The 26,400-nt window shown below is 40.4% G+C and overlaps 1 protein-coding gene across 1 annotated transcript; it reads left to right on the plus strand.

Annotated features, from left to right (window-relative positions):
• The first annotated feature begins 835 nt into the window (after positions 1-835).
• Ccdc68 (coiled-coil domain containing 68) lies at positions 836-22,949 on the plus strand. Its single transcript, XM_051201040.1, has 10 exons — positions 836-962; positions 2,101-2,184; positions 5,989-6,120; positions 7,132-7,257; positions 7,747-7,875; positions 12,466-12,548; positions 18,025-18,130; positions 19,053-19,136; positions 20,346-20,422; positions 22,731-22,949. Exons 1-10 carry the CDS (start codon positions 846-848, stop codon positions 22,786-22,788), a joined length of 996 nt encoding a protein of 331 aa, XP_051056997.1. The 5' UTR covers positions 836-845; the 3' UTR covers positions 22,789-22,949.
• The last annotated feature ends 3,451 nt before the right edge of the window (positions 22,950-26,400 follow it).

The raw sequence follows: 26,400 nt of genomic DNA on the forward strand, positions 1-26,400 counted from the left end.
GGACTTTGTGTCCTCAACCTGACCATCCAAGAAGTTCCAGCTTCTCTGCAGGAGAAGGTATCCAGAGTACAGCCTGTCCACCAGGAATGTGACTGTACACAGAGATCAGAATGCCAATCACTGTGTCTGCCCACTCCTCCTTCCCTCTTGTGTGGTTTTGTTCATGTTCTTGTGTGTGTGTGTGTGTGTGTGTGTGTGTGTGTGTGTGTGTTTGTATGTGTGTATATGTTCCTGTGTGTGCATGCATGTGTGTGCTTCTGTGTGTGTACATATGTTCCTGTGTGTGTTATGTGTATTTGTGTGTATGTTAATGTGTGTATGTAGTCAGAATCTCACTCTGGAACCAAGGCTGGTCTGAAACTTACTTTGACAAAACTGTCAGTTGATATTTCTCTTCATTCATATTAGCCATTTTTTTAAAAAAAGAAAATAAGAAAACATGATATTGTATATTCATTCTGTCCATGTTGTTTTTTTTAAATTGAATCATACATTGTAAATGATATTCCACAGCAGCAATCTACTTACCAATCTTATCCAAGTGCACTTGGATTCCTTCCATATTCTTTTTCTGTTAGAGGATCCTTTGGTAAACAGCCTTTATCAAGGTTCTATAGGACCTGCATACACAGTTTGATTATGACTGTATTTCTAGTTCCAAAGACATTTATTGAGCACTCACAGTATGCTATAACATAGAGTGAATAAAACAGGGCCCCATTCTTGAGATTTTGGTGTCTAAAATGAAACTAAACATTTGATACTCAAGATTTGATTGTGGCAAAACTCCTTTATGTTGTGTTGTTGAGCTGATGTGTTATGTTTTCCTAAGACCAGAACTCACAATGACAACTGTAACGGTGACCACCAAAGTCCCCCCAAGAGGTAAGACAGAAAGTGGCTCTGTCTTGTATGGATCTTCATCAGCTCATATTATTGAAGAAACTGAGTACGTGAAGAAGGTATGAGGGCAGGGCACATCATCTGCATGCCATGGTATATACATACATACATATATATATATATATATATATATGCATGCATACATACATGTCACACCAATATGGATCAGTGGGCTTTGTGTCCTCATCCATGCAATGCATGGGAAAGGGCAATCCTTGCTTGGCTTAGGACAGCTGACAGCTTAGATTTAAACATGGCTAGTCATTTCTTCTTTAGAATATAAACCTGTGCCTACATGGGAAGTAAAATGATTTTCTCCACTCAGTAGACTGAGTAATGGCCAGGATGGTTCAGTACACCTATTAGCATTTAATTCACACCCCACCACTTGCTGCCAGATTTCCTGCTGCTTTATGATCTCCCCTGGTGGTTTCCTGAATGTGGATGCTGTGCTCCCAAGTAGATGTTTATGTTTCCTGCTGATTCTAGCTCTCTTTCCTCACCTGGTCCCTAAGTGCCAGTGACCCCTGCAAGTGATGTCATTAATAATTTAACTTATGAGAAATCCACCAGGAACAGAAGGGAGGAAGAATTCTCACATAAGCTCTTATAACAGATAGAAAAATTCTGACACTGAGTTTGTAAACTTGTTTCAGACCAGCTAATTAAATTATCTTGGACTGTGTAGCAATTCCACAGGTCTGCAAGACTGGAACTCAAACTTCATGCATAAATTTGTATGATCATGTCTTAAGGTTTTTTGTGATAGTTATTTTGTAATAATTACTATATAGTAATCATTTTGTAGTAATTACTACATAGTAATTATTTTGTAGTGATTACTAAGTAGTAATTGTCTTTTAGTAATTACTAACACTAAATTAGTACCAAATTATAGATAAAATTGGACAAAATGCACAGATTTTAAGTACTAATTACTAAATTATTTTGTGGTATTATATAATTTAATTTAATTTGTCATATTTTAGGTTTATATGAAAGAAAGATATAAAACAAAAACACTTATTTTCATTAATCTAAATGATATTAACCTAAATATTAGGTCTAATTAGGCCTAATATTTAAATGTGACATCAGGATATATATGTAAATAAAGTGCACTGTAGCTGGTATACAGAAAGAAAAATGCATTTGGAATTAAATACCTTATAAAAAATTAACTATTTTTTCTCCCAGATTCGAACTACCCTGGAAAAGGTCCGAAATCACATGTTTAAAGATGAAGGACATGGCAATGCAAATTACAAACTAGATGCAGAGGTAATAGATGCATCAAGATTCATTCCTTGAATTCTTTCAGAAAAAAATAACACAAAACCTTATAGATTCCTTATTCAATCAACTTTTCTGTCCACTATTATTCCTTGAGGCTGAGTAGTAACGTATTTCAGGTATGTCTAACATCTAAAGATGCATGTATGACATGTTAACTAGGCATGCCATTAGAAGAATCAGATCAGAATGTCCAGGACTTGCTGGAACATTGAAAACAGAGCATCATTATAAAGTAGATGACAAGACACCACTGGACCAAGGAGAATACATGGTAGCAATACCTTTCAGAGACAAAGGTAAAAGCTTGCAAGCTTTTATTCAGTGGGACACTACAACTGACGGTTTGAATTGAGTGATTGGTTTGCTGATCAATAAGCTTAAGCACCTCACCCTAATTTCAGTAGGATCTTCATGTACTTAAAGGTTGGACAAACTGTATCAAATTAAATACCATCCGAGCCAAAAGTACCTATCTCATTAGCTAGTGTTACTGACTAGCTAAAAACCATGGTCACAATCACAGGAGAAGGTAATAGTATGTGCTACATAAACACAGTCTCCTTATGTCATTCTCAACTTCACATATAAAATGGCTAGTGCTAAAGACTTTCTTAATTGCTCCAAAGCTGAGCAAAAGAGAGATTGTATTGAGGTGTGGCAGAGAAGATTAAATTAATCATTTTTGGCTATGTTGAGTTGACTTCTAGAACTCCATTGGTGGGTAGACACGATTCCACATATGAGAATACAGATCTGGATTAGATGGATTCAGTTACATTTGACAGGCTATTGTGCTGACATGGTTGGTAAAGTCCTGAAACTAGAGATGGGTTTGGCACATGAGCAGGAGGATAAGAGTGAAAGGCCTGCTTGATTGATACAGCAAAACTATCTCTAGAATAAATAATAAAATGCAATAGTTTTGAAAGTGGAGAGGATTGGAAAGCAAGTGAGTGTAAATAGAGGTGACAGATGATCTAAGTGCACAGTGAGGAATTTCCCAAAGCTTGGGTCTTTGAAACAAGAACCATCATGGAGGTTAGCATGAATAGTGGAGAATTAGGAGGAAAAGCCATAGAGGATAGAATCCCTAAGGGAGGGTAGAAGGAGTAACTGTCTAGTGTTGTCCATGGGCCACGTAAACTGAGAACTGGCCAATGGCCACTGGAAACACTGAAGTGGAATTTTGCTGACCTTGCTAGGAGTAGCTCTGGATGAATGGATAGAACATGGTGTTGCTACGATGTAGGGCCTTGCTACCATGTAGAGTGTGAACTGCTGGAATGGCAGCAGCATCTCCATAAGCTTTTGGGTTTATTCTGCCTAGACTTCCACCCAGACCTCCTGACTCAGAATCTACAGCCATTTATCACCCACTGACACCAATGAGAGCACTGAGCTAATCATTTGCAACTGTCAATCACAACCAGTAATCTACACCCATAACTAAACACTGAGTCGAACTAGAATCCAGATGCAGAGGGAGAGGACAACACCAGGTTGCAGAAACACATAGAGACAGCTGACCTGAACAAGGAGGAGCTAATGGGCCCCCCAGACTGATAGCTGGGAAGCCAGCATGGGACTGACTCAGACCCCCTGAATATGGGTTTCAGCAAGAAGGACTGAGAAGTCTAAGGGACCTCAGACAGTGGAACAAGGATGTATTCCTGGTGCACAAAGGGACGTTGTGGACACATCCCCCATGGAGGGATACTCCCTTAACCTAGAGACAGGAGAGAAGTCCTAGTCCCTACTTCAAATGACTGGACAGATTTACATGACCCCACCTGGATGGCATAGCCTTACATGTGGAATGGGGGAGGTGGAATGGGAGGGGAGGGTGGTCAGGGTGCATGTGAGGAAGGAGAGAGGGTAAGAGGGAGGGAGGGAGAGGGGACTGGGATTGACATGTAAAATAAAAATAAAAATATAATTGTGCCCCTCACCCCGCTTTTCTCCTAATTATGAATTTGATTAGTAGCTGCCTTTAACAATACTATTTTGGGGGGGTGTGTAACAGGAAAAAAAGAGTCTGTCAATTATTCTTTACTAAATATCATGTTTAGAAATGGTGTGGTCTGGACCGCACGCACACACACACACACACACACACACACACACACACACACACACACACACACACACACGGCTGAGGATGTACTCATGTGATTAATGTTTTGGTTTTGTTCATTTGCTTTTTGTTTGTTTGGTTTGGCGTTTTGAGACAGAAACAGAGTTTCACTTTGAATCCTTAGCTGTCCTGGAACTTAATCTGTAGACCAGGCTGGCATCAAAGTCACAGAGATCTTCCTGACTCTGCCTCTCAAATGCTGGGATTAAATGCATATACCACTATCGTCCAGATCATAGTTTTTATTTCTAGACTATATCTTATTGTAGTAGAAAAATGATGTTTAGCCATTAAGCAATCTTAGACTCTAAATCTGGTTTCAAGGTTATATATGTAGGTGTAAATTTGGTGTCCTAGTTAGCTTTAACTATCAATTTGACCCAGCTTAGAATCATCTGAGAAAGGAAAGTTAGCTGGAAGATTGCCCTGATCAGATTTGCCTGTGGGTTGTAAATCAATGTGGCAAGTCCCAGGCCAGAGTGGGTGGAACTATTTCCTGGGTAGGAGGATGGTTGTATAAGAAAACTAACCATGCACAGGTGTGTGAAAGAGCAAGCATGCTTTCCAGCTCCCACATCAGATCCTTCACTGATTTCTCTCAATGATGGGCCTGGAAGTTTACACAGATAAATTCTTACATATCCCAAATTGCTTTTGATAAGTGTGACATTATTCCCCAGCAGCAAAAATCAAGCTGGGATAATTTAATTTGCGAAACTCTAATTTTAAGTTTCCTCACTTCTGTAAAGAGAATAATACTTTCTTCTCTCTGCAGCACCTAGGCAAAGAAGTGTGTATAACATTGAAGAGATGGTGCATAATAGATGCATAATAGACACTGTTATCAAAACTGCAGGGTATGTGGGTTTGCATGGTAGTGTCTCTCTCTGCCATGAAATAAGGTGAAAGAGTGGACAGTGCAGATGATGATCTAGAAACTGTGTATTAAACTCTTGTACTTGCACAATTGTGAACACTGCTCCTTAGTTTCTAAGATTGTGAAGCTGGTGGACTGAGATGTTCTCTAGTTTTCTCATCATCTCCACATGCCCATGAGTCTATGTGGATTTATGTTCCAGGTGCATTTTCAGGGAGCATGAATTTGCACAGGATTCCATTGCAGTGGAACTCTAGTCTCTGATTAGAAATTCAATATGGAGTGATGGCAAGGAAACACCGTTAACATTGAATGTTTGCAAGTCCAATTCTGTTTAAGCAAAATATATTTATAGGTGTGATTTTAATTAATCTAGTCTCATGGTTATTGTTTGGTATATACAATACTTTTAATAACATATTTAAACATATTTAAAGCTGTGGGAAATATAACAGGCATAAGGGATATTTCTTTTCCAAAGACTCTTAAATTCAGAAGACATGGAAGCTGGCTCGTTTGTCTAGAATTAATCATCAAAATTTGAGTTTAAAGAGTTGCTTTTGCCAGTTTGAATCCTTTTTTACTTATGTAGTGAATGATAATCAAAGTCGCCAATGTTCACAGTGGCCTTGTTGGAGGATGTGTGTCACTGTGGGAACAGTCTTTGAGGTCTCCTAAAGCTTAAGCTATGCCCAGTGTGGCACAGTCTCCTTCTGCTGCCTGTGAATCCAGATGTGGAACTCTCAGCTCCTTCTGATTTGGTCTTTGTTTATTTCAGCAATCTGGAAACTTTCAGAATGGCTCGGATTCCACAACAGACTCCAAATCTTTGTATTTGCTCATGGAAAACATAAGAAAAGACCAGCAGCTCCTAGAAATGAACAGAGAGAATGAAATGTTGAAAATCAAGGTACAACTGCTAAGAGCTCATAAGTAGTTAGCATTAATCGAGATACCCACTCACACCCAGAAAAATCACCATATTCAAGCACATGGCCAAAATATTGGAATGTTGTACAAATTAAGTCTCACTGTTTTATTTTGGAGACTATATTAAGTATTAAGGAAATAGTTTGAAGGTCCCTGGGTATAAATTTTGAGATACCTTAGTCAGCTAAGTGCTTGCTCTACAAGCAAGAAAGCCTGAGTCCAGCACCAACCCCCAAACTATGCATGAAGGTGTATGTTTGCTCAGGAGGTGGAGGCAGGAGGATCCCTGGGGCTGCTGACTACACATCCTAGTCTAACCTGTGAGCATTAGAATATGGTCCATCTTAAGGGGAAAAAAAAACAAGATTGAACCCCAAGGTTGACTTCTGACTTTTCTATGCATGTATGAACTTTGTATCTGCATCCACACTTATGTGCACTTGGGAACATGGACACATACCCTCAAATCCAAATACTGATGCCAACCTTTATTATCAAACACCCCATTAACTGTTTACTTTAATCTGTTGTTGAGTGCCACTTTGGGGTTTAAGTTATGTGTAGCCTCACAATGATTACTTTGGTTTGTAAATAGCGACCTTAGACCATTTCCTTAGGTTGTTCTTACCTCTCCAATCTTGTCCCACTTCTATCTCACAGAGCCACATTTGTTAGTATGTAATGGGCATTGGTGATAAGAGGATTGCACCTCTGTGTACTGACAGAATGGCATCTACCTATGCAAAGCACTTGTGTGCATAGCACTTGGGTTTGGCTGCACCATAGCAGATGACCACCTTGGTGCCCTACCAGAGACTTTGCATTTGCCACTTTCCTCTTACTCATCACTAGCAACTTCTCCCCTATTAATTATCTCTAAGGATGCAAATTGTAATCAGGGACTGCTTTTAATTGACCATAAAACTGCTGCTTTCAACTCTTTTTATTCTGTAATATCTAAACATGCAGTGTGACTTTTACTTTTTCCTAGCTTGAAGCTTCCCAGGAAGCAGGAGCAGCAGCTTTGAGAAATGTGGCCCAGAGATTATTTGACAACTACCAAACACATTTTGAAGACATGAAGAAAAAGCAGGAAGACTGTAAACGTTTACTCCAGGTATTGGCGCCAGCTGCAGCTCATGAGCTGGAGAAGTCAGCCATGTGTGGCCTGGAGACGCACTGTATGACTGGTGTTACCTACAGGAACAGGTATATGTGTCCTTACATTAGGAGCTCAGCCCTAACCTGAGCGATCTATCAAGAAGGCACACCAGGTATTTTCAGGAGCAGATACATACTCTTTTTTTTTAAACTGAGCCATTTTGAGCTCTGTTTTATATATGCACACAAATATGTATGTGTTCTATAGGTGGGAGTCAGCTGAAGTCCCCTCCCTAATGAGGACACTTCTTTTCTGTGACCTTTAGCCCCCAGCTATGTATCTAATAGGCAACCTTGGAATATAGTGGGGGCAATTACACTGCTTTTAGGGTATTTTCGAAAAAGAAAGACAACACTTTTAATTGGATACACAAGATGTTATAGTCATTCTAGACAACTATTAAAAACAAAAGTCTAGCAAACGTTTTTTTTTCCCTGACCACAGATCAACAGTCTTGAAAAAGAGCAGACATTAAAGCAACGTGCTGAAAATCTGAGTCAACTTTCAGAAAAACTTGAAGAAAAGCATGGTCAAATCATAGGACTGGAGAACCGTGTGCAGAGGATGGAAAATGTAAGTGCCTAGAAAAGCAAAGTCATTCCATCTCGACAATGCCATATAAGGGGAGATAGAATGACATGAATCTGTGGGTGGATATACACAATTCTGCTTTTGACAATGCTGCTTTTCCCCCTAGATATTTCATGGGACCTGCTCTGTAGTAATAGGCTTGCCCAGTTTCTCCTTGTAGTCCATGTGTGTATTTAATGGTCTTTGAAAGAAATAATGGGTTAGGTCACAAAGCAATCCTGTTAGGAACAATAACAGAGTGGATCCCTATCATCTAGCATTTATCAGCCCAATAATAAATAAATAAATTAGAGTTTGATAAATCTAGATGCATTAGTCAGGGTTGTATCTTGTATTTTGTTTTCCCCTTTCAGCCCATGAATGCTTGGGGTTTATAAGGAACAGTGGCTACAAACTGTGCAATAAAACTTTGGTCTACTTAGAGAAGAGCAGGGGAGAACAAAACTATGAAAGCCTCATGAAATACCTTCCAGTGGTTAGCACTCCAAATACCAAAACAAATAACATAAATTTAAGTATGTGTCTTTGAATTCAGAATTCAGACAAAATGAGGAAGATGGTCTTGTACCAGCAAAACAAATGGGAATATCAGAAACTAAATTGAGATTGGATAAGAATATAGTCTTAGGCTTCTACTTCTAGCAAATTATGTCTTCATCATCCCTCTCATTGTATTCCTGGATAAGCCCCTAATCTACTCAGCCTCCACTCATTTGAGTTTTCTCAGGTTTTTGACACAAAGGGAACTTTCACTTACTGGTTGTAACCTTTCAGAACTATGCAGGTTTCTGACCAAAAGAAGTTGAATTCATTTTAAAATATTTCCCAACAATATAAATTTGATAACACTCTGACTGTTAAGTCTATAGTCCAAATGAAGGTCATGTGACATAGGACATGAGCACACAAATAACAGACCTACTAATAGCATTCACCTACATCTTTATCATGCCATGGACCACTGTGTCAGTCCCAGAATCAAAAATCCCTTGGAAGTTTGCTTACCCCAGCAAGACAGTTCAGGATTTTTGGGAAAGCTGTAGTATTTGTTGAGTGCCTGATAGTGTTAGAATATTTTATATTGCAGTAGATGGTTTGAGGGACTAAGGTAGCACAGTGCATATTTTCATTGAGGTAAGGAAGAAAGTTCTGTATGGCAAATAGAATTATGGAATCAAAAAACTGATTAACCAGCTTGAAATGGGAGAGCAGAATTTCAATCACCATCTCTAAAACCCAGAGTGAGGCTAATGGCCACCTGTGGGAGCATGACATTTAACAAAAGAGCAGTGCAAGAAAATTGCCTTTTCTAGTAACTCCAGGAGTTCAGTGCTAGGTGTGAGCTCATATTAGACTCTTGGGTGTGTTTATTCTACTGTTATTTCAAGATATTTCAGTACCCGACATCAGATGCACATACCTGGGCATGGGAGATATGTTGTTATTTGTGAATGAACTAGAAATAATCACCATTTATGATGATTACAATGTATATAACTGGATTTGCTGAGCATAAGGAACCTTCCAGATTTCCTGTTTTTAGTTTTCCTGAGGGTACTTTGGAGAGGCTGAAATCTCATGTAAGGTAGGGCATTGTGAACCAAGAGTGTTGATATTGGCTCATAATTGTGATTCTCTTTCAGAGCTCTGTGGCATAGTAAGTATATAGGATGTCATGCTCAGCAAGGCTATGAGACAACCATCTAAAATTTATTCTATAAAATTTATTCTATAAAATCCATTCAGGAGTAAGTAAAGGGGCCTGTTAGAGTCTCTCCAGTTAGTGGAGGTGAATGGGGGATTGAATAGAGATCAATGTGCAAGGCTGTTGTTTTAAAAACACATTTAGCATAACATTATTTCATATTTTTCAAACAAGTGTGGAAATAAGTAAAATAAGGAGCAAGGCTTGGTGACACCTTGGGCTCAGGAGATAACGAGAAAGCAGTCTGTATGAAGTTTCCTGGGTGGAGAGTGCATATTGGAATAAAGGAGAGAATGCTGTGCCTTCTGTATTAGTGGGGACAGATACAAGTTCAAAACAGAAGTGAAGATGAAAAGTATACCTCCTCAGAAAGGCTTAGAAATACTGCCCTAGCAGTGGCTGCTCCCTGAGAAGGATTCATTTGCTACTCACTTGAGCAAGGCCTTGCTCCAGTAAATAGCCATTAGTGCTGTGAGGTCTGGTAATGAAGACATTACTTAAAACCTCTGCCATCTGTCCCACTTTCATCAGGAATGCAGCGAGAATGAATTCCGAACACACAGCAAGAAGCTAGCAGAAACGCCCTGTAAGAGCATTTTAGCATGGCATATGTTCCTTTTGCCAGCAGTGCGATTTTGTTGGTTCACATTTGTTTGCTAGTGTCATTGATTTGGCCACACTGAAATCTAAGGGCTCAAAAGCACTTCAGAGATCGCCTACTTCTTCCTCATTGTTTTATAAATGAGGAGAGAGCAAACAAGAAACCATTCCATGATCTTCATTTCTACATATAATCTTTCCTATTATACCCATCTGTTTTATAATGTGGGATAAAGAATATGTTCTGGAGCCAGCCAAATGGCTTAGCAGGTAGAGCAGCATGCCACCAGCCCTGCCAACCTGAGTTAGAGCCCCAGGACCTGTATGGTGTAATGAGAGAACATCTTCCCACAAACTGTCCTCTGACACCCACATACATACTGTGGCACATGCACACAGACAATAAGTAAGCACACATGTAATCATTTTTTAAAAAGATTATGTTCTGGGTTGTTAAGACATTCCTATGTTAACATTTACCACACCATAATCATGTCCATTTTGATCAACAGTGAAGAGAGAAGTCTTGAATTCTCAGAGGGAAATCTTGAACTCTCAGAGATGAAGCAGATACTCATAGTGAGGTGTTATGTATGTGAGGAAGGCATTGGAAAGAAGTGTGTCCCAGGCAAGTGTGATTTCATACATTACCAAAGAGGGGTTCATGAAGAGCCCATGACATATGAAAGAACCTGGCTAGGGTAGAACACATTCTTTTTAGTTGCTCTGTCTCTGACCCTGGCTTACAACATTCATCAATCAAGAGAAAGTGCACATGTTCTCTGCACCCCACATGTTCATAATACACAGTCTGTGAAAGTGTTTCCTTGGGAGTGCAGGCATCAACATCAGCCTCAAGGTATCCTCCTGTCTCTTGGGAATTATTTGCAGACACTTAAGGCTAACACGGAAAGGGTTAATGTGGAATCATTTCTATGAGGCAAGACAATAATTTAAATGTTAGCATAATCAAAAGTAGCAACTTACACAGGATATGAAGGAATTGGTACCTTTAAATTACTGTGTATTGAAGTCCAACTACCTTCCAGAGAAGCAAGTAGGGTTCTCATCCCACACAAATTGTCTCCACTACACTTATTTCATTTTAACTTCATTTTAGAAATATTCATAAAGTTAAAAATATATCTCATATAAATAGATAATGAATACATTTTAAAATTTAATTTATCACTAATTTTGGAACCAGTATGATAGTATAGTTAATTTATATAAGGCATTAATAGGCATTGGGTATGTCGGGGAACATATGGGTGGACAGAATACAGGGTTGTGTTAACAGTGTAGGTAGATTGAATTAATATTCTTTAAGACTATTAAGCTATAACCTTTAGAATTAAAAAGCATTGGGCATGTTTTGAAACATTGCTAGTCAGTGCTGCCCATGCTGTCTATACCATTCTTTCCTCCCTGCAGCCTTTCCTGGGTTTCCCAATGTGGCTCCAACCAGCAGCTCAAACTCTGCTTACCCAAGCTTAGCTTTTTGTGGACTTGTCAGTTTTCCTTTGGGGTGAACAGTTGGGTTTAATAATTAAACCACCTCATTTTAAAAGATACTCTTTCTCAGTCTTCTAGTTTCTCCCGCTTCCTCATTAGGAAGTAGCTTTAACATTTGTGGCCTCGATCCCTCATTAAGCGTCCATTTACCTGTTTACTACATGGTGACAGATGCTGTGAGAACAGGTGGGAACATCACAGTGTGTGCAGGGGTGTCCTTGGATACCAACAGTTCTCCTAATGTGGTAAAGAGGCAGGTGCAGTGGTAAGGGAATTCACATCAGGTTAGGCCATGCAGGTTTCTTACTCCAGATGGCACGGGCAAGGTGGGTAGGCAAAGTTGCACTGTAAGGGCTCCATTTTGGCAGTGGGCTGGAGAAGGAGCAAGCTTTGTCATTCAGGATAAATGAGTGAGTTATGGAGACATTTACTTGTTTTGAGACAGAGTATCATGCAGCTCAGGCTGACCTCGAACTCCTGATCCTTCTGTCTCTACCTCCAAAGTGCAAAGATTAACCACAAGCACCACCAGGCCCACTTTAGACAATACTCACAGCACAGGTCTGATTTCCTTTTAAAACACAAAGAACACTGCCTGGTAAGGCTTCCCGGTGGCACATTGTAATTGCTCAGATGAGATGAGCTCTGAGGCACAGACTATATTTCTAGTATCACAAGACACAGCTATTGTGAACAGTTTGCAAGCACACACACATACATACAAACAAAAGCTGTATTTTGTTTTCTCCCAGGAAAAGAAAACACTCCTGGAGAGAAAATTGTGTTTGGAAGGCAAGCTGCTGCAACTCAAGTCCAATGATGCACATTCAAAAAGGTTTGAAAACTTACTTCCTAAAAAGCAGTTTCTGATCACTTTCCTGTTCCTGGGTGTGCTGGGCTGTAGGCAGGTGGGATTTATACATCTAGAGGAAGCAGATAAAGTAGGGAAGATGCAAGGAGAAGGGATGTCAAATACCTAGGATTAAGAGACTTGAGTCCCAATTTTTACCCAAGAGGCATCAGGGGCCAGAGTACAGCAGGGTCCTGGAGACCCACTTGGGAGAATTCATTCTTCTGAAGAGTGAATCTGCTACTTCTCCATGTATTCAAAGATGTTTGGTGTATCTTTGTGCTTTTATCTTTGTTTATGAGTTTCTTCAATAGTCTACATCGAACTGGCTAGTCATCAAGTGAAACTATGATAGCCTGGCACTCTTCAAACTCCAGAGAAAATGAAAGAAATAGTATGGATCCTAGTTTCTCTGGCAGTGTGAATTGTGATTCTTTGTTCTATGTCTAAAATCCATATATGAGTGAGTACATACCATGTTCCTCTTTTTGTGATTGGGTTACCTCACTCAGGATGGTTTCTTTAAGTTCCATCCATTTTTCCCCCACTGAGTAGTATTCCATTGTGTAAATGTACCACATTTTCTTTATCCATTCTTCAGTTGAGGGGCGTCTAGGTTACTTCTAGGTTCTTGCTATTACAAATAATGCTGTACATAGGAACTCATGGACCCCCAGACTGATAGCTGGGTATCCAGCATTGGACTGACTCAGACCCCCTGAACATGGGTCTCAGTTAGAAGGCCTGGGCAGTTGAAGGGACCTCTGACAATGGAATCAGGATGCATCCCTGGTGCATGAAAGGACTTTGGGAACACATTCCACATGGAGGGTTACTCCCTTAACCTAGAGGCAGGAGGGAGGGCCCAGACCCTACTCCAAATGACTTGACAGATTTTGTTGATCCCTCCTGGAAGGCATTACCCTTTCTGTGAAGTGGGGGATAATGAGGTGGAAGAGGGGTTGGGATGCATGGGAGGGAGGGAGAGGGAACTGGGATCAATATGTAAAATAAGAAAAAATTATATATATATATGTATACACACACATATATATATATGTATGTATATATATACATATATATACATACATACATATATGAAAGCAGTTGTTGTTTGTCAGGGTGGCTTGTCCATATCCATAATTGTCAACCTCTTATGTCCCAGTCCTTACTTATGAGGCTTATGTCTTCACAGCAGCAGTCCTGCTCAGTTGCTCCCAAGAAATGCTCTGGAATGTTAGGTCCTGGCTCATATCACATTTCTCTAGATTTTTCTTTTCCTTTTGATTCTAAGCTTGGCTGTGTGTCACTACATCTGCTTCCATCAGTTACTGGATGTAGGTTCTATGATGGCAACCAATATAGTCACTAATCTGATTGAAGGGGAAGGCCCATTCAAGCACACTGTCCACTATTGCTAGGAGTCTTATCTAGGGTCATCTTTGTGGATTCCTGAGAATTTCTCTAGCACCAGTTTTCTACCCATCATGGTTTACCCATCATGGCTCCCTTTATCAAGATATCTCTTTCATTGTTCCCCCCCCATCCCTTCCCCACCTCAGTCTTCTCAATCTCTCATGTTCCCATCTGTCATCCCCTCCCTTCTTCCCTCCTCCACTACAGCCATGATATGTTCTGATGTCAAGATGATACATACTCTATTTGGATGTCTTAGTTAAACCAGCTAGGACTTTAATCACTATGTTTTCAGGTACTGTTATGAGCCTCCAAAGGTCAAATTTTCATTGTACTTTACCATATAGTCACAGACATCCTTATTCCTTGATCTTTTGACTTCCCTCATTTCTCATTCCTCTAGTATTATATCTATATTTTCTTCTCTTTTGTTATACTTGTGCTTTTTGTCTGCCACTTATGACAATGGTCAGAATAAGGCTAAAATTTAAATTGCACACATACATTTGAATAGTCTGTCATACCAAGCCATTATTTTTCCTATCTTCCTCCCTGTGAATAAACATAGAACCCAAGGAAGCAGACATATAATAGCTGAGTATCCCTGTCCATCCTGGTAAAGAAGGATGTATAGAGAGCAGCTCAGACTCTGGTATAACCTACAGATAGTCACTAGTTATGTTTATTTTGGGTTTTTCTCTTTTCTTCCCTTTCTCTTGCTTGCTTTCCTACTTTTACCCTTAAATATTAAGGTCTTTCTCATGTAACTGAACTATGGATTTACACAATGTTCCTTCCTTTAAGAGTCTAGGTAGTCTCAGTTTGATGATTTCTATTAAAAAAAAAAACCAACAAGCAACAAACAAATAACAGGTGACTTGTCTGATTTCAAAGCACACCAACCTCTCCTTTTAGTCTGCAGAATATGAGCAATCCATATGGAATTCTCAAAATATTCTTGTGGAGGTTTTGGAAAATTCTTGGGGAAGTGAGTGCTCTGTGTTTCCAGAAAGGTAACTGAACATCCAGTCTCATTCCACTTTCAAGTTGTAGACATCACAACACTTATCTTCCTTCTTACCTTTGCTGAGTTGTGTGAGGAGGCATTGTTCACTTCACTGGGTGATAGCAAGAGCGAAATCAGCATGAATTAGATTCTTAAGTTGAAGCAATAAAAGCTTGGTAAATGTACCACAAATACAAGATATTTCTCTTAGTCCAAGGTTAGATAGGCATAAGCAAAATATAGAGAAAAGAAAAGCTATTTTCTTAAAAGTAGTGTTAACTTCATATTGTTGCTATCATCTTGTGTAAAGTATTTTGCAGCTCACATTAATGGATTTTTTTTTTTTTTACATTAATGGAATTCCTTCTAGTGCCTTCTCAAGGACAAACTCTGTACTCCTAATTGCAGACTCACAAGATTTCTGGCTGGTTTGGTTTCAGTACTTCTATATGTAGCAGAGCCTTGCTTGCTGCCATGGAAGGTTTTGATTTCTTTCATTTCTGGAAACTTCTCATAGCCTCTGAGACCAGTTTCCTTACTTCCCTGTGTAAGGATTCAGGCATTACACTGGCCTGCCCCAGTCACCTGGCAGAGTGCACTCAGGCAGTACTCTGGTCAGCCCAGGGTTCCATGAGTTCTAGTCTGCAGGCAGGTGTAAAGGACCCCTTTAAAAGACAGCCCGCTGCCCACTTATGCTCTCTTTTGCCTTACAGTGCTCTCTCCCTCCCTCCCTCTCTCTCTCTCTCTCTCTCTCTCTCTCTCTCTCTCTCTCTCTCTCTCCTCTTCTCTTCTGTTCCTGGTCCCTCTATGTCTCTTCCCTTCTCCCTTCACTCCCCTTTCTAAATAAACTCCTCATTCAAGCTCTATCTGCCTAGTGTGTTATTCCCTCCCACCTTGGTCACAGTCACCTGCTATGGAACCTGCTATACTCTCCCTCGTGGTCCCTTACCTTGGGACTCCACTCACATGGGACCACCACCACCCCCTTCTCCAGTTTCATTCCTATAACTGTAGCAAAAGAACAACACCCTGTATGACAATTAAGGAGAAGCCATGGAGGAATGCTGCTTACTGGTTTGTTCTTCATGGCTTGTGTGGCCTGCTTGCTCCTGTAACTCAGGACAACCTCAGGACAACCTACCTAGGGATGGCACTGTCCTAATGTTCTGGGCCCTCCCACATTAATTATTTATCAAGAAAATACCCCACAGCCTTGCCTACAAGCCAGTGTGATAGAGGCCCTTTGCCAATTTCATTCTTTCTACACATATGACCCTAAGCCATATACATGTGTGATAAAGTCCTTTCTCTCAACAGAGCACCCAGAGTCCTGCCTCTTTACTGCCCAGAGGAAACCCAATTCTGATCATTAACGGGCCCATTGTTACTTCTTTTTCTTTCTTCACTGGAGGAAGTTTCAAATTTTAACATTAGCTTCTGTATTAGCCTTCTGCTGATCCTCAGACCCAGAACTGGGCTTTTGGAGGTCCCCCCCAAGTCCTCCCATCTCCTGAATCTCCTGTGCATCCCAAGACATCTCAGTTGCCCTGATTGCCTGGCCCCAGTCTCCCTGAAACCCAAGGATTGCTGACTCTTTGGGTTTCCACTCCTCTCATTCTGTTTAGACTGTTTGAAGACCTCCAGAGTCCACAGCCCTTGGTGGCAGTCGGAGTTCCCCACCTCTTCCTTTGGCATGTAAACCCTTCTCTGGATGTCATGAAATCTCCCCAAGCTTCCCTTACCCTGTCATGGGAGCTGTTCATGATGAAGTCCAGAGAGAACTAAAATCTGATGTCTCTGTGCCCTTGTGCGGTGGCAGCCACTCTCTGAACATGCATTTCTTTATATGATTTTGTTTCTTTTATTATTATTTTTTCTTATTTTACATATTGATCCCAGTTCCCTCTCCTTTCCTCCCTCCCATGTCCCCTGACCCCCTCTCATCCCATTCCTCCCTCTCCCCCACACTCCACAGGGAGGGTGATGCCTTCCAGGAGGGATCAACAAAATCTGTCAAGTCATTTGGAGTAGGGACTAGGCCCTTCCTCCTCCCTTTAGGTTAAGGGAGTATCCCTCTACTGGGAATGTGTCTCCAAAGTCCTTTTGTGCAGCAGGGATACATCCTGGTTCTATAGTCAGAGGTACCTTTGACTGCCCAGGCCTTCTAACTGAGACCCATGTTCAGGGGGTCTGAGTCAGTCCAATGCTGGTTTCCCAGCTATCAGTCTGGGTGTCCATGGGCTCCTCCTTGTTCAGGTCAGCTGTCTCTGTGGGTTTCTGTAGCCTGGTCTTGCCCCCATTTTCTTATCACTCCTCCCTCTCTGCATCTGGATTCCAGGAGTTTGGCTCAGTGTTTAGCTGTGGGTGTCTGCTTCTGTTTCCATCAGCTGCTAGATGAGGGCTCTATGATGGCAGATAATTAAACATGCATTTTAGAAATGATGACATGCCTGAGAGTTCACAATCTGGTCTACTCTAATCTCAGAAGCACGAACATTTCTATGAAGAGCAGATATCCACCCATTTCTTTCCCAATACTTCTGCCCATGAACATGGGAAGAAAGACAGATTGACTATACATTTAGTTGCTGGTATTTCCCACTGCTGGGAAGTGGATCTTTTAAAGGACTGTGCTACAGAAACCATAGAAATGGGGCCTCTTGTTTCCCTCTCTATGTGCCAAGCAGGTTGGCCTCTTGAGCTTCTAGCCATTTGTCAGTCTCAGCCTTGGTGGCTGTGGAAATTCTGGGGTTACACATGCTTGCTACCATACACAGCTCTACATGGGGAAATCCAAACTCAGGTCCTTATGCCTGTAAGGCAAGCACTTTTAGCCACTGAGCCATTTCCCTACCCAGAAGCAGCTTTTGACCTGAATGCATAAGTTATGCAAGCAGAGCACAGGACTATTCTTTTCCACCTTCCTTGTATGGTACATGGGTCCCTGGGACCTTTACTGCACAAGGCTCAACAGCAGGAGGGAAGGGCCAGTACAGCAAAACATTCCTTCACGTCTTCCTCCTTTCTGTGTATTCCCAGTTGCCAGGATCTTCAAACAGAGATTTCTATCCTCCAGGAACAGATCTGTCATCTGCAGTTCGTGATTCACTCCCAACACCAGAGCCTGCGGAGTGTCATCGAGGAGGTCAGGGTAACATCAGGATGATGGCAGGTTTACAGTGCAAAGAGCACACCTGGGCAGTTGGTGGGCTGAGTTCGTAGGCAACCTGGCTCAGGAGCTTCTCTTGGCTATAATGTCAACACCTGTCAGGTTCTAGATGAAGAGAGTTTGAGAAACTGCTTAACTGCTCTTGAGATATTTAAGTGATTTTTTTTTTTTACAACCATAAATGTTCTGAGTCAGATGTTGGTCTCTGTTATACAGAAGACTTTGTGCATCAGGAGATTCTAATATTTCTTAAGTAATCTGTTTGGGTTGGATGTGATACTGAGTTTTTTTTTTTTTCATTGTTGTAGATTGCCTATGCCTTACATATGCTAGTTAAAAATGCTCTAACACAGTTGTAGCAACAGCCCTATTTTACATTGAATTTCAGATAGGGTCTTGCTTAATTGACCAAGATAGTCTGGGAATTGCTATGCAACCCAGACTGATCTTGAATGTGTAATCCTCCTGCCTCAGCTTCCTGGGTAGCCCCCATTCCAGATACAACCAGACTTGACTGTTACATTTTTTATACTTCCATAAGCAGTGACTCTAAGGAGTATATTTAAGCAGGAAGTAGCTTGCACTCTGTTCCTCTGCAAGTTCTGCAGGATGAGAACTAATTTGCAGCCTTCCCTCATCTAGGTACCTGTTGGATTTTCTGTGAGTAGGTTTCTCCTATAGAAGAAAATAGAGGGTGGCACCATTTAGTAGTTACCTCCCTGGGTGGCAATTTGGCTTGTGATCTTAAAGGGCCTGCTGGCTCAGCTCATGCTGGGGGATTGCATATTTTTTCATTTGATGAGCATCATCTGACCATAGAAAGCTGTGTAATTCTTGATTTACATAATTATTCTCCATGGTCTGACAAGATTTTCCAATTGTTCTTCCTTGTTTTTAGATGGAAGCATTAAAAAATACTTTAAAAGAACAAGATAAAAACATTGAAAATTTGAAAGAAAAGGTCACCATACTTGAAGCTCAGGTAAGAAGAGAATCTGTACTGTCTGTTTCAGTGTTGGTAAAAGTGTGTTATGTGTGTGTAAGTGTGTGCCTACACATAATTGATAAGTTACCACATGTGTATATGCTTGTGTATGATTGTGTGCCTGTGTGACTTTGGATGTGTCTCTGCAATTGCATTTGACTGTGTCTGAATGTGCATGCAACCTGGTGTGTATGCATGTATCTTTAGTGTCTTTATCAGTATATATACGTCTACTGTGCATGAGAAATTGTAGCTTACTATTAACTTGTGGCTAAATTATTATTGAATAAATGTATTAACTTTTCATTACTAGCTTTACACAGTAAATTAATGTTAAAGGTTTAGTCACATTTTCATGAACACTCACTGTTTTGGCAGAACAGGTGATGATCTTGGGCTAGAGGCTTGGTTAAGGCTGGCCTTGTGTAAATTTTCTCTAGTCAGATGGTGAGGCTTCGTGACTCTTTGTCTACACACTTTCTCCTGACCTGTCAGGTCATTGTCTATTTTTCTCCATCTACATCCACTCTGGCTTCCCAGCTTTGCCTCCAAGCTTAATTATATCTCAGTGTCTGCTGAAATTGTCCTGCTTTTCAATGTTTTTAAAACTCAGTGTAAAATGAGAGGCTTTCTTGGGCATTGGTTAGAAAAGAGGTGTGAGCCAGGTTTCCTTCACAGTAGAAGACTGTAAAGCCAAGAGCTTCCCACATGGCAGATATGTAAAGAACTAACTCTTAAAAAACTTAAAAGTAATTTTACAGTTGTATTAAATTCTACTTTTGACTTAAATTAAATGTTATTGTAAAGATTTAAAAGGTCCAAATGTTCAAAAAGAAACTTGAAGATGAAGATACCATGAACTATTAAGAAGAAACTGAACCTATTTTTACAGGGTTCATAATCAAGTGCTTGCATCAAAAGGATAAATATGTAATCAGTATCATGTGTACCACTAATAGTATTGTCATTTTCCCATAAAAAGGAATCTCTGTAAACTCAAATAGTTCAAAGGATGAATCGCAGAGTATATTTTTGCGCCCCCCCCGGTACATTATATACTTTTCAGGGTGCATTTGATATTGTTTTTCTTGGTCCTAATGAAATAACCACTACATGGGGCAGGTGAGAAGTAGAGTGGAAACATGGAAGATGTAGGCAATGTGGATTTGCTATCTGATCTCTGCACCTTTTGCCCTCCAATTTTAGAATAAGGAACTAAAGACCAAGGTGGCGAATTGGAGTGAAACTCCTAAGACATCAGTTTCTAAGGCTGTCTCTACAAGGTAAGGTCTTTCCCCTTCCCATCTTCCACCTCAAATCATATCTAGAAACCCCCTGAAAGAGATCCTCAGAAGTGTGTCTGCTAAGTTACTCTGAACCAATTAGGTTCGTAATGAAGATTAGTCATCACACTATCTATTGCTCAAATACTCTTCAGAACTGTTCATTTTATCCATGACTGCATACTTAAAGGTGGCTATATTAACACTTAACACTTACTCAGTAAGGGCATGCATTGCATATCTTTCTCCCCTCTTATTTCCCTTAAATCAAACCTAACCTTAGCTTTAGCACATTTTTTTTTTCAAATATTACACATAACTTTCCTACATTCTCCATCTTTCTTAGCTTTGTGCCATTAGTGGATGTTTTAATCACTAGTTTTTAATACTTACTACAATTTCCTTGTCAGCTGTCAACCAAATAGATTGTAACTATTCCCAGTAAACCTAGAGGTCCTCCTATTTCTTTTTATTTTTTGTACTGCTAAGAACTTCACCAACTTCAGAAGTGATGATGACCCAAGGAAGCAATCAAAATGATACTTAAAAATCAGACAAATTTCTTTGTGTATGATATTTATTGTTGTTGGCTGATTCAGAATTTGAATTTGGGCTCGGACCTCATTTCCATAAGCCTTAGGAAATGATCACTTAAGAGAAAGCATAGCCTGCAATTACACAAATCGTTTAAAACGTGATTAAAAACTTCCTGTTCTAGCTGCTTTTGAATTCCACTGTCTGGTCCCTACAGGGAAGAATCTCATTTTCTTAGACTCTTGGGCACGGGGCCTGGGGTGGAAAATCAGACTTGCTATGATTAACATTAGTCTAGGAATTCAGACAGATTCATCTCTCTCTTTCTCTAAAACTCCTAGCGACAATGACTCAGTTTGCTGATGTATGTAATTAGAGAATAGAAATGAAGCCACTTTGAATTGCATCCTCTCAGATCTCCAGGTGCTAAATTCTCAAACTTGTTGGTCACTATCGTGGCAACACTCAGAGAGGTGGACTTTCCTGGAGAGGGGAGGATGGTCAGTGTTTGGTTCCCTGCCTTACAAAACTCTTTCCTAGAACTTGGTGAGCTTTCTGTCATATTCAAGGCGCTTGGACACTGTAGGGAACAGTGGAGGGAATTGTGGAGGAAACACTGACTCTGTTTACAGTGATTTTGCATTGATGCTGCTAATCTGGCTGGTACAGGGGTGTGCTGAAGAGAATGGTGTTTGGTGGTGGCTTTTAGCTACAGAAAATTAACAGATTTTGATTCTTTTTTCTTTTGGTTTATGGAGATAGGGTTTCTCTGTGTAACAGTCCTGGCTGTCCTGAAACTCAGTCTGTAGACCAGGCTGGGCTCAAACTCCCAGAGATCTGCCTGCCTCTGCCTCTCAAGTGCTGGGTTATAGATGTACACCACCACTCCTAGCTTTCAAGATTATACTTTTAAAGCATTTGTTTTCTTTTTGTGTCTTAAAAGAAGTCAACTAGGGGGAAATTTTTTCATTGAAATATTGAAACTGGGTGTTCTGTTCATTTTTTTAAATAAAAATTACAGTGTTAAGGTCATAAAGTCTGATCTTCATCCTCAAAATAGAGTTGTCTAGCTGCTGTAAAAAATGTAATTGGTTTGGTAAATTAATCCTGGGTTTTCCAATATAAAATGGAATTATAATTTGAGGGAGATAGCATTTAAAACATGTCTAGACAAATCAGTCATATTTACCCCCAAGACATAGTTCTGTTCTATATCTCACTACATGTACACAAGATTTCTAACCCCTAGACCATTAAGGCATACAGATGTTTCTCGAGATCAATACAAGAGGTGATCTACTTGAGATAAGGGTCCAAATTGCAAAATAAAACACATGTATGCATATATAGATGTGTACGTGGATACATAAGCACATGTATGTATAGTGTTACATACTAGACTCACATAGTAAGGGAGAAGATTCAGGCTCCAAGAAACATACAGAACTGCAACACAGTTTAGGAACAGATGTTTGCATTTTCTCATTTTCAGTTTACTCTGTTGCATAGTTTCACCAAGTGGAAAGGTTCTAAATCTCTGATTCCTCCCAGTCCTCCTCATTCTTGTCCTGCTCTGCCAAGCTGAAATTGCTGATGGTGAATGCTTTCCCAGTGTGATTCCCATGGGGAACACATCAATACATTAATCTTATCTCTGAGATAAGATTTCAAAGTATGGTAGCAGTTGAGGTAGGGATGATGCTAGTAGTATAGTCATTGTATTACTAGGCTATCCTTTGTTCCACTCTGATAATGTACATTGTCTTTTCTGTAGCGAATTGAAGCCTGAAGGTGCCTCTCCCTATCTGATGTTGATCAGGCTGCGGAAATGAAGAGGCTGGATGAAGATCTGATGGAGAAGGACTATTTGGATCTTATTTATTCCTTGCAATGCAGTTTCAGCTTCCAAGCTAACATGACACCATGCCAGTGTTTATTTAAATGTAACTTACTATACATCAATAAAATTAAAGGAAAGTGATATTCCAGGCAATTCAACAAATGTCTAATGGAGAGAAGAAACTTTATTTTTCTTTTTCAAAACTTCAAAGGCCAAGAAACCAGGTGCTTTCCTATGATGGAAGATGAATTCTTCTTTAAACTGAACAAAAAAATATGAATCCATATCCTCAGATATTTTACTAAAGGTACTCATTTAAGGTTTTCAGATTTGAGCTTTGATAGTGGTTTTTATATGTATAGGTGAAAGGAAGTATGTAAATATATATGAATGAATGATGTATTTAAGTTTGGCCTTTAGAGAATAAATACTTACTATGACAATCTCAGCCCCTGACCCATTGTTAGTGGGAGAATTGATCATTACTGGTTAATGAGAAGAGGATCAAGTGGATTCTTCTGGGCTCATCCAACAGACTCTGGTAGCCTGCTTGCCTGTGTACTGCCTTAGAAGGTCATTGTTCTTCAGAAACTCAATTTCTAAAGGCAAAATTCACACATAAACACATGGATGATACATGTGGTGTATGTTGTTTATTTTTTAAAACTTATTTTCTTGTGTTATCTAAAATAATTAGGCAGAAGGATAGAACATGGTACTATTACTATATCTCTAAAATAATGTCAATACTAAAGTTCAGTGGAACACTGGCTGCTGTCTACAGCCAGGAAGAATAATTCATGAGCTGGAATGTTATGCCTGGTGTTTCTGTGACAGTGTGCTCAAATTCTGATGCATGCCTTCATTTAAGGTGAGGCTTCTGGGTGCTATGAGTTAACACAAACTCTAACTATAGAAATACTGGCACTCAAGACCAGGAGTTAATGCACAACAGCTGAATTCACCTTCCTTTTCAGGTTCACAATGATTCCTGTTAAGGAAGACACATAATAGAGCACAAATGTTAGAAGGTACAAATGGGACTGGGAACCACCACCTGTAGTGAAAGACCCACAGAGGGCATGGACCCTCACACCCCGACTCAGGAAAGGCGGCCACCCCAAATCACTCACGAGAAGCGGTCTTGATGCAAAAGCATGAGGTCTTTTAAATTCCAGTGCACTGGGGTCCACAGCCATACTCCACGTGGGGTAGAGGACTGGGAACCCAGGTACAGGGTTTAGACAGCTTTTAGGGTTACAGCAAAGCCCGTACATCATAAACCAATCATCTCATAGCATCCAGTGTGGACCGATCAATATGAACTATCCAAGCTTGCGCTCAGCCCAGGAAGTCTGCTTTCGCTAGGGCTTCTGGGTAGTATAACAAGGCTCATTTCCTGTGTTCATTCACTTACAGGTGCTGTCCTAATCGGCCCTGTCATAAACAGTCAAGAATGTGACCTTTTGCCTATTCACTGCTAGGTAGCAGAGTCTAGGGAGAGATAGGCTAAATTTTTTTCATCCTTACAGTAGCAGGCACCATGAAACCAATTCATCACCTAGATGGTCAGTATGTCATCTCTAAGACAGACTTGTAAGAATCAAGATAGCCCTCTATGATTAAGGTACTGAAAGACACCCAACAGCCTCTGCAATAAACCCAAATATACCCAGACTAGCTTAATAACTGGCAGCTCTCTTATTCCTACTACCAACTTATGATAGACCAGAGAGGCCCAAATATAGACACCCCACCAACAACCACATGGGTTGTGCAGTGTCTGTGTGACTTAGCTGTGGCTTTCTATACCAACAGCCTTGATTTAGACACCCTTGAGCCCTCCCTCTTCTCTCCACAAAGCATTCCCACTCTGAAAGGAAGGAAGGAACGAAGGAAGGAGGGAAGGAAGGAGGGAAGGAAGGAAGGAAGAAAGGAGGGAGGGAGGAAGGAAGGAAGGAAGGAAGGAAGAAAGAAAGAAAGAAAGAAAGAAAGAAAGAAAGAAAGAAAGAAAGAGAAAGAAAGACTGACTCACACTCAGGAAAGCAGACTGTGCTTCAGTTGAATAGACAAGAGAGATTGAATCATTGTCTTAGGGTTAAAATTGCTATGATAAAACACCCTGCCCAAAGCAACTTGGGAAGGAACAGGTTTACTCATATTACAATTCCTAGTGCTGTTCATCATTGAAGGAAGTCAGGACAGGAACTCAAACAAGGCAGGAATGTGGAGGCAGGAGCCGATGCCAAGACCATGGAGGGGCGCTGCTTACTGGCTTGCTCCTCATGGCTTCCTCAGCCTGCCTTCTTAATGAACCAGGATCAAGCATGATGTGCTGGCCATCCTGCATTGATCACTAATTAAGAAAGTGACTTACAGCTGGATCTTATGGAGGCATGCTCTCAATTGAGGCTCCCTCCTCTCTGATCACTCTAGCTTGTGTCAAGTTGATATAATACTAGCCAGTACAGTCACTCAAAAGGAAACTTTAACTTAGGCCTCTGGTTGTCCTCTCAGGAAAGATTATTCTAGTTGGGCCACATGCCATATGAAATATAAGTGTTATCCTTTAAGTAATTAAAGACATTTACAGGTGAAGTAAAATGTTGCATTATAAATACATCCAGGTATTGTAGTCCTGGAAATGTTGCATATTTTTTTATTCTTCTCTCATACAATATATTTAAGTTTTCTCTCTCTACTCTCCTGCTAATCCCTCCCCAACCTCCTCTTTCCCCTAGATCCACTCCTCATTTCTCTTCTGAAAAAGTCCTCTCATGGATATCAACTAAACATGGCATATCAAACTTATAATAAGATTAGGCATACCCCCTCATGTCAAAGCTGCATAAGGCAAACTAGTAGGAGGAAATGGGTCCCAAGGACAGGCAAAAGAGTGAGAGAGAATTCCACAAGGACACCAAGCTATACAACTGTTAACATACATGCAGATGACAGAGGTCAGACCCAAACAGGTCCCCCTGGCTGTTGGTTCAGTCTTTGTAAACCCATAGAAACCCATTTGATTCTGTGGAATGTGTTCTCCTGTGTCCGTGACTTCTCTGGCTCTTTCTGACTTTCTCACCCTCTTCTGCAGGATTTCCTGAGCTCTGCTTAATATTTGGCTGTGGGCATCTGCATCTGTTGCTATGATAAAATACCATGACTGATGCAACTTATAGAAGAAAAAGTTTATTTTGGCTTCCAGATAGGTAGAGTCCATAGTGGTGGAGACAGCATGATAGCAGGAGATAGATGCTGATGGTACGTCTTCAACAACTGGCAAGAAGCAGAGAGAGTGAACTGAAAATCATACAGGCTTTTTCATCCCAAACTCTGCCCCCTGATGATCTATTTCCTCCAGGAAGGATGTGTTAAGGCTGCCACCTTCCCAAACAGTGTCACCAACCAGAGAGCAAGTGTTCAAATGCCCAAGACTCTGGTGGCAGGCTGGGTCATTTATCATTCAAACCACTACAACTGTGAAACCAGAGAAGCCCTCCACAATGTGTATAGGCTTTGTAAAGCCCAGACTATATGCTTATTAAAATATAAGACAAAAATATGATAGAAATGGGCAAAGGTTATTCAACAGTTACTTTAT

Source organism: Phodopus roborovskii, unplaced genomic scaffold, assembly GCF_943737965.1.
Source record: "Phodopus roborovskii unplaced genomic scaffold, PHOROB, whole genome shotgun sequence".
Taxonomy (NCBI): domain Eukaryota; kingdom Metazoa; phylum Chordata; class Mammalia; order Rodentia; family Cricetidae; genus Phodopus; species Phodopus roborovskii.

What these genes read in the sequence shown, in the direction of transcription:
- Ccdc68 (XM_051201040.1), top strand. Translation starts at nt 846, where the DNA reads ATGACAACTGTAACGGTGACCACCAAAGTCCCCCCAAGAGGTAAGACA. An exon ending in TGCGGAGTGTCATCGAGGAG is followed by an intron (nt 18,131 to 19,052) that starts GTCAGGGTAACA and finishes CCTTGTTTTTAG; the next exon opens with ATGGAAGCATTAAAAAATAC. An exon ending in TCACCATACTTGAAGCTCAG is followed by an intron (nt 19,137 to 20,345) that starts GTAAGAAGAGAA and finishes CTCCAATTTTAG; the next exon opens with AATAAGGAACTAAAGACCAA.